The sequence below is a fragment of the Mus caroli genome, unplaced genomic scaffold (assembly GCF_978045245.1).
Source record: "Mus caroli unplaced genomic scaffold, Mus_caroli_1 scaffold_5, whole genome shotgun sequence".
NCBI classification, from domain to species: Eukaryota; Metazoa; Chordata; class Mammalia; order Rodentia; family Muridae; genus Mus; species Mus caroli.
Genome location: NW_028227260.1, coordinates 64,922,778 through 64,937,605, shown reverse-complemented (window position 1 = coordinate 64,937,605; position 14,828 = coordinate 64,922,778). Strand labels below are relative to the sequence as shown.

Here is a 14,828-nt window from a genome sequence, read left to right as displayed (position 1 = left end):
TTAATCAAATGCTTAGTAGGTGCCAAGCTGGATGTCAGATGCTGAACGTATGTTGTTCCATCTCAGCGATGATTTTTTTGTATTAGAAAACGAATAAAATTTCCAAGAAACTGAAACTTTGTCCAGGAACCATATGATAAGGCATCTCCATCTAATGCTGCTTCATCCTAAAGCCTATAGGAAAATATTGGAGACAACTGAATGTCTGTCAGTAAGACACTGATTAAATCATTTATGATATACCCATTGGAAAATATGATGTGTCTGTAGCAAAGAATGAGGGCTTGCTTTATGGACTTAATGTATAACTAATACCCACGATACTTTGAAATTTGAAGGCAAGTTAGAAGATAATGTTATGTTTCATCATTTGTACTTCAAAGGTAGGCTGTGCATTTGAATGATAGCAAGAAACAGAATATTTCTGGAAGGATACCCTAGAAAGTGCTGGTAGCCTTGGGGAGAAACAGGAGGACAGGGGGGAGAAAGAGAGTTTTCAACACTATACATTTTGAATTTTATCTCCATGTATTCCCACAAAGTAACACTTGAGGATCGACTTTGGAAAAGTTCAGGATAAGCAGGGAAGCATAACGCCAGTGATTGAACAGAGAAGTGTGGAGCATGCTAGCAACTCACAGCCTTCACTCAGTTCTCAGCCCCCTTTCAAAGCAACCTCCACTACAAATGGATTAGTTAAGGACACACCTTTCCATACATAGCTCAATTATAGACCTGTAAGATGAGAATCAATCTCTCTCTCTCTCTCTCTCTCTCTCTCTCTCTCTCTCTCTCTCTCTCTCTCTCTCTCTCTCCCTCTCTCCCTTGCTCTCTGTCTTTCCAAACTTACCTCAGTCTCTTAGTTGGGAGCAGATTGGCGACAGACCCCAGGACCTTTGTATATACTAGGCAAATGCTCTGCCATCAACCTATAACTTTGGGCCTTTAGCTCAGATATTTGAATAGCTAAAAATCAGGATGTTTACTTGTGGTGTATTTAAAACCCTTGTCTTAAAGAAGGGCTTATGGTTTACCTTTTGTTACAAGCAATGAAAGAAAAATGTATCAGGCATGGTGGCATATACTTAGAATCTCAATACTTGATATCTGAGTCAGGAGGATCATCACCATGAGTTCAAGGACAGCCTGAACTATATAGAGTAAGGTCCTGTCTCAAAGCAACAAAATAAAGCCATTTCCTCAGACAACTAACTGGCCTTAATGGAGGCTTCCTAAGTGGCCACTGAAATGCTTGCTTGAAACTACTACTGCAGGCCTCTGTGACCTCAGCTCTCTGGGGATATCCTGTTTAAAACACAAGGAAACTGGCCTACTCCAGAGCTGAACACAAAGAAGCAAGTCTTCTTATAAACTTAATGTCCCCTGGCTCAGACCTTCTGACCCTACATATCCCTTTCTTTCTTCCTTACTATCTGCAAGATAACAAGACTCCCTGGAGGAAATGACACCCTAACTCCATCCACCATCCGCCCCTCAGCCCTAGCAATTCTTACTGAAATACTCAGCCCTTGATAGAGTGAGGTTTGTGAGCTCTTGCCAAGTGCTGTAAATATTTCCACATGCCTTGTTTCCTTGAATGTATATGATCTGGGATCTGGCCCCTCCTCTGTTTGGGCTCTCCTAGGGCTGAGGAACAAAGAAAACACAACCAGTCCTGTCTTTAGCTTTAGGACATCAGAACAAACTGCAGACAAATCCATAAAGAAATGGTGAAGAGATGGAGTGGAAAATGAGAGGACAGGAAGAGATATTTAGAGACACATTTAGACAAAAGCAGTGACTTCATTTCTAGGGCCTGAGCAAGGATCATGATACCAACAACAATGACCATAATTTACAAAGAACTTTTACAAATACACAGTCACGTCTCATCCTGACAGAGCTATCAAATTAAACACTGCTTGCTGAGGACAGCTTTGTGGCCTTTGTATGTGGGACTTCTGCATCCTAGAAAGGTTATGTGATTTGTTCTGGACTAAAGAACAAAGAGGTGACAAACTGTCTAACACTTTTTGAACTTTAAGAATTATGATTCTTTGCACACTCACTCTGGGTACAGTGAGATGGGTGGTGAGAAAATGTTGTCCTGTATCACAAGACTGCCCAACCTTTGTTTACTAACCCCCATCTCCCTTTCTCCTAACGATGCCTAGAAGAAGCAGGAAGGAGAAAACTCCAAAGAAGTGTCCCAAGGCAGGTGATCCCACATAGCGCCATGTGTTAAATCAGGGTCAAAAAGCAGGAGTTCTGGGCTTAGACTGTTCCGATCCAAATCCTGGCTTTTGCCACATAAACCTGAACATGATACTTCTGATCCTTGATTTATCTAAAAAATGTAGGAAGTAGTGATACCTATATAGTTAGACCGTTGAGAATTAAAACAAAATAGGTACTTGAAAGTGTTCAGGATGGTACTTTCCATAGAACTAATTGCTGTTAACTAATATCAATTAATGTTGCTTATCACAGCTATGCTATTGCTATCATTAGGGTGTTCAGATATGGAGCTAAAGGACAAAGAAATCCCACTGTGGAATGCAGCACAGGCAGCCATGCTGGACTCTATGCTCCATACTGCCCCCCGCCCCCCAACCGCCATCACCGCAGTGGCAAGAGGGATGGCAGGGAGTTATCTCCAGTCTTCTATCCAATTCTTCTATCCATGTCACCGGCATACGTGACATGGACCATTAACTGAAGAATCTTTTTGTTTGTAAGCTCGGTAACCTGAACAAGTGACTAAAACCATGACCTCAATCTTATAGACACCATGTTTGAAGGAGCTCTACTAATAGGCCAGTTAGACATTATCTATCCCACTATACACACAAACACACGGGTCTGAACACATGGATGCATGTAGATACTATTACAGCTGGGGTAAATTGATAGATGGGTAGATCTCCAGGATAAGGTAAGCAAAGAACCTATGTGGGGACTGGTTATCTAGCAACATCCACTTTTCTTGTTTCTGCCCAAGCTCATAGAAACAGGAAAAGCAAGTAACCCAGGAACTACCCCTTCCTCTCTCTGCCCTCCCTAAACCTTTTTTTCCTTTTTATTCTTGACGATTTGAGTATCTGTTTCCTTCCTTCTCTCATCTCTCTACAGCCAACTGTGTGTATCTTTTGCTGGCAAAAAGAGAGATGATATGAGCTTAATGTTGTATGAACCAGAACCTGAAAGCTAAACTCAGTCTGGAGTTCTAGGGGCATAGGAGATGGACAACAGTGATGGTGAGGATTTAAAGCAAAAGCAGGATTTCTTGATTTTTATTAAGACTCAACCATAACAGTACCTCTTAGGCTGGGCGCTTAGGGCTGTGAAAGGAGACGGTATGGGAATGTCCAAACAGGATTCAGAACAGCTATTCTACTACAAAACTCTAGAGGTGGTTTCTGTACCACTGAGTCATCCTGCACTCAGAGTGAAAAACAAGAGAAGAGAGAAAAGAAAAAAGAGAGGCCTTGACACACACACACACACGCGCGCGCGTGTGTGTGTGTGTGTGTGTGTGTGTGTGTGTGTGTGTGTGTGTATGTGTGGCAAGGGACAGCCAATCTTATACTTTTCTCTTATCAACCCTACAAACATGAAAGTGGAGAACAGAGAAGGACAAGATTGCTATGATGAAGAGATCACAGGCCACATTCTCCACCCACAAGTAGCTGCTGAATTGTTTCATATAAGCAGGCAATGCACCCACCTTCAGAGCAGGTCCTTTAATACCACTGAAGCCAGAGATGTCTTCAATGACCACAGCTCCCTTCTCAGCAACATTTAAATACTAGGTAGCATGCAGAATAGGGGGAAATGTGATATAGAGTGGAATTTGTGATAAATGTTTCCTAGTCTCATAACTAGAGAGTAGCAAATGGGTCTGGACCAAGAAACATGGCCCAGCAAGGCTGACCGTACTCTCCATCCTCTTGACCTAGCATGTTTTCTAGGCTGGATATCTTGTATCTCTGTCACATTAAATTTAACTCTGTAGAAAGCTATGGTAAGACTTCTTTCCAATGTAATATTCATAACACATGAATGACGGTATACATGTGCACATATGTACGCGTGTTTTAAGAACAAGGCCTTGCTGCTACATGTGGTTGTGCATGCTTGTAATCTGAGTAGTCAGGAGGTAGAGGCAGGAGGATCACTGCAAGTTTGAGAACAGCTTGTTTTAAGTAGTGAACTCTTGTCTCAAAAGATAATCAATCAAACATATAAACAAAACGAGTTCTTTTCTCTAGGGTTTACACACTCAATCCCAAGTGAGAGTTCAAGTCAAGAAATCACACTCCATCATGCACACAATCTAAAACAAAGAAACAAACAAATTCTTTTTAATACACAATGAAACAAACTCCATGGCATTTGGTTGTTGAGAGGAGCAGGGCACTCTCCTGAGAAACTGGACTTCTCAAAAGGTGGAGACAGCATCTCTTACATACGTCTGCAAATGCTGATAGTCTAGCTGCTTGCTTATTTCACAAAATGTTGCCAAATGACAAGAAAATAAAAGTCCTGTGTAAAAGGAAAGCACTCCATGCCTGGATCCTCATTAGGCATTCTCAGTCAAACCGAGAGCAAAGCCAACGTTAACCAGGGATAACAGGCATGCATCTCAGCCTTCTCCAAGACTCTCCAAGAATACCCAAGCCAGCTACAAAGATAACCTGTCTGAAGACCCCAGTTTGGAAGCTCTGTATCACATTCAGAAATCTTAGTTTCCACTTCTAGCCTGAAGTAACAAAAAACAAAGGTCACACTGACCATGCATTTATGAGAAATGAGAGCAAGCTGTAGGAAATTAAATTTTATGAGAGGGGCCCAGGGCTGGAGAGTTGGCTCCATAGTTAAAAGCACTTCTTGTTGTTTCAAAGGGCCCAAACTCTACTCACATCACCCACATGGAGGCTCATCACCTCCTAGGGCACCAGGCACACATTAGATGCTCAGATGTACACTCAGGCAAAACACTTACACATAAAGTAATAAAAGTAAATCTAGATATTTTTAAAGAGAGGGGTCCAAGCTGAGGCCCGAGGGAGTGATTTCAGTTTAATACTTTTGAGGAACAAATTTGAATACTGGGAAAGAGCATCATACATACTAGCAGCACGCCAAGTTGAGAGTTCTTTTCGAAATCCAGTTCTCTGGAGAGTAGAACATTGTGGGGAAAATATGTGTAGGCTCAGAGTTGTTCTTACATACTGAATAAAATGGAGCTGGTCTTTTTAAAGGTGCCCGAAATTTAAAGCCCCATAGTGTTAAAAAAATAAATAAATAAAACCAGATAAAGTAGAAAAATGGTGTCCACTTGGTTTTCTTCACTTTCCTAATATACTCCCAACTCACCTAACTACCCCTTCAGGCAACTTAACAAAGTTTTCTTTGCATGTCAAAACTTATGCTAGGTGAGTAGTAAAGAATGAGCTATTGCCGGGCGTGGTGGCGCAAGCCTTTAATCCCAGCACTTGGGAGGCAGAGGCAGGCGGTTTTCTGAGTTCGAGGCCAGCCTGGTCTATAGAGTAAGTTCCAGGACAGCCAGGGCTACACAGAGAAACCCTGTCTCCAAAAAAAGAAAGAAAGAAAGAAAGAAAGAAAGAAAGAAAGAAAGAAAGAAAGAAAGAAAGAAAGAAAGAAAGAAAGAGGAAGAAAAAAGAGAATGAGCTATCACACAACTCTAGAAGGATATGAGGCTGGGGTTAAAATTTTCACATAGTTTTCTTTCTTGTTTTACAGATAGGTAATTGAGGTACAGAGCAAGTTGGGAATCACAGGTTTTGTAACTCCTAGCTGCTGTCATTGAGATAATCAGTTTAGGGGTTGTGTTCAGATTTGGCCTGAGGTCTCACTCTTAGATTTAGAGTAACTTTCACTCACCAATACCAGTAGGCAAGAGGAAGAGGAGTTGTTTACAATGAGCACGTGAAGCCACTGGACAGTGAGACAAGAATCCAGGTGCACCCAGTTATCAGCTCCAGCAAGCATTTTCTTGTTTGGTTTTCTAGTGCCCCAGCCTCTCGTCTTCATTCTTTGTAGCATGAACCAGGGTCACAGATTGGGACACACCCACTTTGGTTGGAGAAGATGCAGAGGAATGATTTGAAGGATGCCTAGCCATTGGCCCTGTGGCCTAAAGCACCAACATGATCTTGCTCTGCTGGACAGCAGGCAAAAGCCTTTGGCCAACGTTGGGATTGACAGATGTTTACTCAAAAAATACTTCAATCTCAAAGTTAACAATTTGCTAGTAAACCCAATGAGACACTGAAGCAAGTAGCTAAAAACACTATGATGAGAAGAAAGACAGCTGGCTTGCTTCTGCCCTTAGTCACTTTTAAGCATAGTAGATTATTCTTGCATATGCAGAGAAAGTTGTTTGTTTGTTTGTTTTCTCCACCAGGGTAGATCACCAACCTAAGCCATCTTGTACCAGTAGTGAACCTTCCTTACTTTTTTTTAGTAGTGAGAGCCCTAGCCTTGCCTCCCTCAGGAATTTCCAAGGACTGTACATCTCAACTCCCCAAAAAAAGGACCTCTCATCATGTATGGCTCAGTGGTAAACTGGAAATGAAGGAGCAAGGTAATGGGCTTACTCTGAAGCACTTTAAAACAGACTTTAGTTTGGATCCAGTGTTAGCAACTCTGGCTAAATCTGCCTCATCTGCTCAACTTAAACTTCAACCTTGCCTCTACTTAGGGTTTGAAGAGTGAGCTGGGGCTAGCAACCTATCTAGTCTTGCTCCGATTTCCCATTGTAAGGGTCATCTGTTGTCCCAAGAAACCATACTTGGTCTTTATATCCCACAAAATGGTCTGGTGCCTCCTGTCCTATCTGATGCCTTTTCTGGGCTGGAGAGATCCTTAATTTCCTGTGACTTCTACAAAAGTCTATGCTTTCTTCTTTCCTGTTCTCCCCCCCCCGCCCCCTGCTTACCCCCAGCCTAGACCTCAGTTATTTGTTTCACTATTAAAAACCCTTTGCCATCAGTCCAGTTCTGAACTTCAAAGCCACAGCATTCACAAAGATTGTATATTACCTGTTCTAGGACAGCCCAAACTCTACTTTCTCCCTATCTGTTCCTTGACCTGTGCTAGAGAGCCCCTGTTTGGAATTGTATTGTAGACATCGAAATTACCTTTCTCTGGGACTTTCACTACTTCAGAACCTTAGACCCAATAAGCTATTACATATACCTTCATGGCTAGACAGTGTTAGGTCTAACAACAACAACAACACTTGGGTTGCAGAGTTCCTCCAAATACAAATTAATAGATTGTCAGGAATGAATGTCATGTAAGACATCGTATTAATAGAAATAAACAATGTACCAACTTCCTTAAGTGTCCTCCCAGACTCATTTTTGGGCAAATGCTGGCTCATAAAGACAGTAGCAAAATACTAAGTTTTTCCCTGTTTCATATTCCAGGGCTGTGACATAGGTGGCCACGAAACTCTGAATAGACTGAAGAAATTGAATGCAGGCAAAGATGTTTGGAATATCAAGATCTAAATTGTGACTTGGGCAAAGTATGGTGGCAAATGCTTTATAATCCTAGCACTGGAAAATTTGAAGCAGGAGGACAATCACAAGTAGAAAGCTATTGTGGGCTACCCAGCAAGTTCTAGGTCACCCAAGGCTACATGGCAAGAGCCTGCCCGATAGTCAATAAATAGTAGCTTCAGAAATTCGAGGGTCTCAAGAAAGGTAATTCTGAGGATGAAATGTTTCTGTAAAATATTTGCAAGAATGTAGTAGGATGTTACTGGCTTCCAAAATAAAAACAGAGGCATTCTGCAAAGGCTCAGTATCAAAAATAACGTCAGTGAAACCATGATATACCACAACAAGGACCTGCGACAAAGTATTCTCAGACCCTTGGGACATACCAAATTCCTTTCTGTCTCTTCCTGACCAATACTCTCCAGAGTTTAAGCCGGTAACTCCAGCCCCTCAGTGGACCTAGTCTGTGTTGGCATACACACTAGCCACACCTCTGCAAAGACCACAGCACTACCGCCCCCTCCAGCTGCACTGTGAGGTATTGACCGGAAAGTCCCTGCCAGCCCTCCCCCTGAGTCTCCTATGATCACCTACTTTGAAGTCTGCTCCCCAGCAGTGAACCTCTTCCTGGTAAAATAGTGGTTTTTCCAAGTTTTATTGCATGCTCCTAAGGCCCCAGCGCTAGGCCTGATCACATCACATAAATACAGGGGCCTAAATTCAGCTCAGCCTCTACTGCTTCCCTTTAAATTTCCGCCTAAACTTTGCCACTGACCCTGAAGGCCACTGGCCTGCCTTAAACCACAAGGCAACTCTCAGCAGGTGCTCCCCCAACCCCCCAGTAACCAAGGCAACATCCTGAGGGCCTAGCCTGGCTGCTTTCCCAAGAGCCCCTAATCTGCATCAAAGCAGGAAAAAGGTGGTCCCAAGGAGTATAGAAGCAGCCTTCCACCCAGAAGTTGTCCCATGGGGTCTAGGGACCCCTCCACTACAGGACTGTGTAGTCTAGGTTGTTATGGAGTGCCATTTACAGCCGCTGAGTACACTGGAGATTTTCTCAAGTGGGCCCTGTATACTGCAGCGGTGCCAATGGGTCACAAGGTCTGAGGCACAAGAGTCCCAAAGCCCCTTCTGCCAGACAGCCCAGCAAAGCTGCAAACAACACACCTCCTTGATTGAGGGAGGGCATGTCTAAAAGTAATCCACAGTGGGCATCCCAGAATTCAAGGTTTCGATTTCATTTGATCGTCCAAAAGGACCCTCTTTTGGTGGTTAGCAAGAGAGGACCCCCAGAACTCCAGGGGAACACTATGTTTTCCACTTTTTCCCAAGTAGGGAACTTGAGGAGATGGTGTGCACACTTCCAACTATCCTAACAGCTCAGGGAGGGAGCCAGATTTTCATGAAAGGATATCTCAAGCTCCCGGCTAAGTCCAGAAACCTCTCACCAGACCAGCTGAGGGATTTCTGCAGAGCGAACAGCCTGAGTTTCCGGAGGTCACTGGAGGGTCTCTGTGCTAGGGAGCCTGCACACAACCACGTGCCTGTAAGGTGAGGGCTATGTCTCCAACCCTGCCAAGTCTTAGGGATGCCCGAGTCAGTCCCAAGCCAAAGCTGGAGTGATGGGTCAACATTCTAACTTCAGGGAGAAAGAAGACTCCATCAGATAACAGAGGTGTGGGGCCCTAGAAACCGCGCAGCTGAGGTGCGGACTGAGTCGCAGGACCCATTCTGTATCCGGCCTTCCTGCCTCCTTTGAGGCTGGCTTCCAGTGCACAGCGAGCCGCTTGCTCCCCGGGAACGGCACGGCCTGACTGGGCCGTACCCACAGCAGGCAGAGACGCGCGCACCCCCACCCCCATTACACTCCTCCCTTTCTCTCCGGCGACACACACGCCTGCCATGTGTTGACTCTGAGCGAAGAGTCATCAGGATTCCTGAATGTGGGTTTTGACAGAAAACCGCTCTGATCCCCGAAAGGAGCAGGGGTTGCTGCGGGGACCCGTTGTTCGGTGCTTCTCTCGGAGCCCTTCAACCTTCCTACTGTCCTGTCTACATGACTTCGCTTCCCGCTCCCGCCCCCAAATCCTCCAAATATTTTCCCCAGCACACACGGGCAAAGTACTTTAAACAATCTAAAAGGTGAGTCTGGATTTGTCCCAGGGCAAAAAGTTCATTGCTCGCCTGTAAGCAATGAATGCTCCAGTTTTCACCTCCCGGGACCACTTCAGCCTAGGTCTCCATTGCCCAGGCTGCCTATAGTTTTGCAACCCATGCCCTAGCAAGGAGTGAGAAAGGCGATTCGAAAGGGCACCTTAGACCAACAGGTATGGGGATGACGGTGGGGGCGGACGCCCTTGTCCACAATGCCAGGTGGGGCACGTGGGCCACTCACCTGCTTGGAACTCCACTTGGCGATTTTTCTCTTTTTCCTCCTCTAGTAGCATGGAGTAGAGGATACCAACAGAGTTATGGATGCCGAAGATGGAGCCGTTGCACCAGGTGGCTGCAAACACCACTATCCAACCGAAGCCACCTTCGGGAGGCTGAAAGCCACGCGCGGTGCCTCGGGTTTCCACAGTGGGCGTGGGCTCGGGTTCTTGCACTGGCTCAGCCTCAAAGCCCAGCTCCGGCAGGGGTGCAGGATCGGGTAGGGGCTGGGGCTCGGGCTCAGGCTGAGGCTCGGGCGGGGGCACTGGCACCGGCTCGGGGTCAGGCTCCGGTTCGGGCTCCGGCTCTGGCTCCGGCTCGGGCACAGGACTACACACCGGCTCCTGATATTCCTGGTTTGCCTCCTGACAGGGCCCCTCAGCTTCCTCGCTCGCCGGGCTTGGCAGCGCCATCGCGGCTAGGGGACTGACTGTGGCTTGCCGGAGGGAGCCGGAGGAGCTGTTGTCTGGCTGGTACTTGTTTCTGCTGCTACTGCTCCTGCCGCTCCGAGCACTGCCGCCGCCGCTGCCTGGGACCCTGCCTCCTCCTCCTCCCAGCGCCCGAGCTGGCCAGCCTGTCCCGCGACAGACGGTCCCTCAAGCCCTCTCCTTCTCCTCCCCCGTCCAACCCCCCTCCTCGTCTCCCCACGTCATCTCTCTCTCCTCCCCCTCCTCCTCCCTCCCACCTCTTCCTCAACAGGCAGCCGCTACAACCTCGCTCTTCTCCCCAGCCCTTCCTCCTCTTACTTGCCTACCTACTCTAGCCGCTGCCGCCGCCCCAAACTCCCTTTTCAAATTACTGACTCCTATTCTTGTTCAGATGGCTTGGAAGACGAATTAAATTAGCAAACGGAGCAGAAACTACCCTTTTACCCTACCTTCTCCTCCCCGCAGGTCCCAGAACCCACAGATCAACCTCTAGCCTCAAAGGAAGACCCTGCCTGTTCCTTGAGTCCACTCCCTCTTGCTTTCAAGCAACTTGCAGCTAGATTGGTCCTGGGAACCCCAAGACTAGAGCTGGTCTGTGACAGACCCCACCCTGTCCTCGGGAGTCCCTGTGTTCCAACTTGGATTGGAGACCAGTGACCTAGAGAGTGCAGCCTGGGACAGAGGATGGGCACAATCTTCTCAGGTCTGGAACTTAGATCCCCACAGACCCACGCACCCCTCAGAGTCTCCCCCTACCCCCGCGCTTCCCGGCAAATCCCTGGCGGGACTGAGGGGAGGAGGCGCAGCGGGGCCCGCCCCTCCGGGCAGTCAATCAGGGCTTTGTTTGCGCCAACCTGGAGCCCAGAGGAGCCACAGAGGGCCGGGTCTAGGCTTGGCCAGGGCAGACTCTGGGCCAGGGGCCGGGCCAGGAAAGGAGGGAGGCACGAAAGCACCAGAGGGGGCCGGTCCAGGCCCCGGCGGGACGCAGAACACAGTTCAGGTTACTCTTGTTCCAGAGAGCAAGAAATGGGGTCCATCCTTTCGTCTCAGCTCCAAACTCTGTCTCTGTAGCTCCTTCCGTGGGTGCCTTGCTCCCAATTCCAAGAAGGGGCAAAGTATTCACACCTTGGTCTTCCTTCTTCCCGAGCTTCATGTGTTTCGCAAATTGTATCTTATATCTTGGGTATTCTAAGTTTCTGGGCTAATATAAACTTATCAGTGGGTACATATCATGTGACTTCTTTTGTGATTGAGTTACCTCACTCAGGATGATGCCCTCCAGGTTCATCCATTTGCCTAGGAATTTCATAAATTCATTAGACTGCCATACCTGGGGATCCATCCCATAATCAGCCTACAAACGCTGACACCATTGCATACACTAGCAAGATTTTGCTGAAAGGACCCTGATATAGCTGTCTCTTGTGAGACTATGCCCGGGCCTAGGAAACACAGAAGTGGATGCTCACAGTCAGAGGAGCTGGAGAAGTACCCAGGGAGCTGGGGGGATCTGCAACCCTATAGGTGAAACAACAATATGAACTAACCAGTACCCACCAGGGCTCATGTCTCTAGCTGCATATGTATCAGAAGATGGCCTGGTCGGCCATCAGCGGAAAGAGAGGCCCATTGGCCGTGCAGACCTTATATGCCTCAGTACAGGGGAACGCCAGGGCCAAGAGGTGAGAGTGGGTGGGTGGGGGAGTGGGTGTGGGGGACTTTTGGGATAGCATTGGAAATGTAAATGAAATAAATACATTATATATATATATATATATATATATATATATATATATATATATATATATATCAAGGGCAGCCCAGCTCCTGACATCCTGATTAGGCTGGACCCTTGGGCCTGGACCTCTGCTTTTAAGAGTGCAGAGGGATATCTTTCCAACACCACCTCTCTCTTACACCCACATTTCAGGCAGTAACCTCAGAGTCCCACGGAATGCCCAAGACTCAGTAAGGGAAAGTTTGGGGGAAGGGGACTCTGCCTTGCTGGTGAGCCACAATGTACTAGCTCAACTCTCACCTACTTGGTGATTCCAAACAACTCTGCCTCCCCTAAGGGTCTGCGCTTGCACTAGCAAAGAGGATGAACGCCAGCTCCATTTTTACCTCGGATCTTCTAGGTGAAACTGCCTGCCGGCTGGAAACACAGCTCAAGGAACCTGGACTCCATCTGATGCCAATGAACACAGTCTTTAAGCACAATTGGGTGGCAGGCAGGACAGGGATGTCCTGTGGCTTGTGGTTCCATGAAAAAGCAAGCAAATTCACAGATCATACGGTCACGCCAGTCCACAAAATAGGCATTGTGTAAATGAGTAGAGCAGCTCTCTTATTGACAAGTAGCAAACCTTATTATCACTTGCTTCTTGTGGCCTCCAAACTGAACCACAACTCAGATCAGTCATTTATTACTTTAAGGTCATGAAGGACGGCAAATAAAAAGTAAACTTTAAGACAAGTCTTTACACAGAAAAGCCAGAAGCCCTACCCCCCCCCCCCCCCCGATCTAACACAGGAGTGTAGAACTTGTTGCTGAGATGAGGAAAGCTATTACCTAGATAAGCCATGACAGGGTTCTGGGGTAAGTTATGTACAATGTGGGCTTTGGATATCGAGTGGGGTTTTTAACAGGTGGCTTGGAGGTGGTTTCCTGCTTTAGAGCCTGCCCTGATCCCGAGATACAGAGACACAGAAGGACTCTACTCATAGAAAGAGGAAAGGGAAAGTTAATCAGACCAAAAACTTAATATGTATGACGCTTCTCCCAGAGAACACTTGCATTTTAATAAAACTCCACAATGCTTCAGCCATGAGGAATGAGAAATCATTGACATGCTGAGTGCTGAGGCTAAAGGTTTGCTTTCCAGCCAGGGGATCCATCGTTCACATTGCCAGCTGTCCTCTAGGACAGCTCTAGACTTTGTATCTACTTGCAAAGAACCTGACTGAAACCCTATAAAGATTTTTGTTCCAGTCCCAGAATTGAGTAAAATTATAAATTTCTGTACGTCATTTTGATTCCAGCTATCTAAATTCTATTTCCCTTTTGGTTTGAATGGGTTTTGAGATCACTGGAATGAGAATGCAGAGGGTGGAGGCGTGGCAGCACTCACTGAGGTTCTCCTGTAAACCTAGCACCATGCTAGGCCCTCTGCATACATAATGTCATATAATATTCACAGCAATGAGGAAACAGGACCCAAGAGGTTAAGTCAATTAAGTTTACAAAGCCAGTAAGAGGTAGAACAGGTATCTTTGCCCATTTGTGTGAATTTCAAAGTATGTGCCCCACCCAGGAGACAGGGTTATGTAACCCATCATTCTAGTAACCCATGCAGTGCATACCAGTCCTCCCCTCTTTTGAAGGTACAGGTGCTTTTTAATGGCTAGAGCGCTGCTATGTGGAGACCTGGGTTCTACTTATGGTTATTTCACTGCAGCTAGTGTGACCTTAAGCAATTCATTTCCTTATCTGCAATATACAATTCTGTCTACTTCACAGAATTAGTAAATGTAATGTTGAGACTAATAAGCTTTCTTTGGTCTATGCAAGTGCTACGATTTCAATAAGTATCTTCTAAAAGTCAGTGCATTAAAGGCCTGGTTGCCAGCTTGTGGCAGTGTTGGGAGGTAGTGGAACCTTGGTGAGGTAGTGCCCTGTGGTAGAAAGTTAAGTCATTGGGAGCATGCCCTCAAGGTGAGTATTGAGACTGTGGCTCCTCCCTTCCTGGCTTTCTGCTTCCTGGCTGCCATGAAATAAGCATGTTCTCTGCCATTTTCTACTCCATGATCTACTATAATGACACAGGCCCAAAGGCAGTGGCATTATATGACTATGAACTAAAGTCTCTGAAACAATGGGCTAAAATGATCCTTCCTTCCTTAAAAGTTGACTATCCTCAAATATTGTGTCATAGATAATAGAAAGTTAACCCAAGAGTGCCAGTGAAGATTTCTTGAGTCAGAGATGTATCCTAGTTGCATCCTGGAGAAAAAAGTGGTAATGATAGTATAGAAAGAAGCTTGAACTAATTAGAGGTATAGAAAACAGGTACCAAATGCATGTGATTTTTCCCATAAATTTCTAAATCTGTCTTGGTCAACAGACATCAGGGGTAACAGATCTTTATAAAAGATTTATTTATGTATGTATTTTATGTGATGAGTGCTCTATTTGCATGTATGCCTGCACAATGGCCATTATAGATGGGCATTCTCATTATTCCTGTGCCCTATGTCCAAGTCATCTTACTACTTGAGAATGGATGGTACATAGAGAGTATGGTCAAGAAGGCCTTCCCTTCCTTCACTCTGCCTTATTCATCTTTATGAGGGTAACTTAAGACTTCTGATGATGCAGCATTACCTTGGCTCTAATAGCCAAGTAGAATTGATTGTGGAAAGGAGTTCTCATAGTGTC

General features: G+C 46.0%; 1 protein-coding gene across 1 annotated transcript in view; it reads right to left on the bottom strand.

Moving 5' to 3' along the window:
* Window positions 1–10,599, bottom strand: part of Slc16a2 (solute carrier family 16 member 2) — a 120,042-nt gene extending 109,443 nt beyond the window's left edge. Inside the window, exon 1 of the mRNA XM_021153038.3 lies at window positions 9,928–10,599. Coding sequence (XP_021008697.1) covers window positions 9,928–10,375 — 448 coding nt within the window. The 5' untranslated portion in view covers window positions 10,376–10,599. The remainder of the gene's footprint in view (window positions 1–9,927) is intronic.
* Between the last annotated feature and the right edge of the window lie 4,229 nt (window positions 10,600–14,828).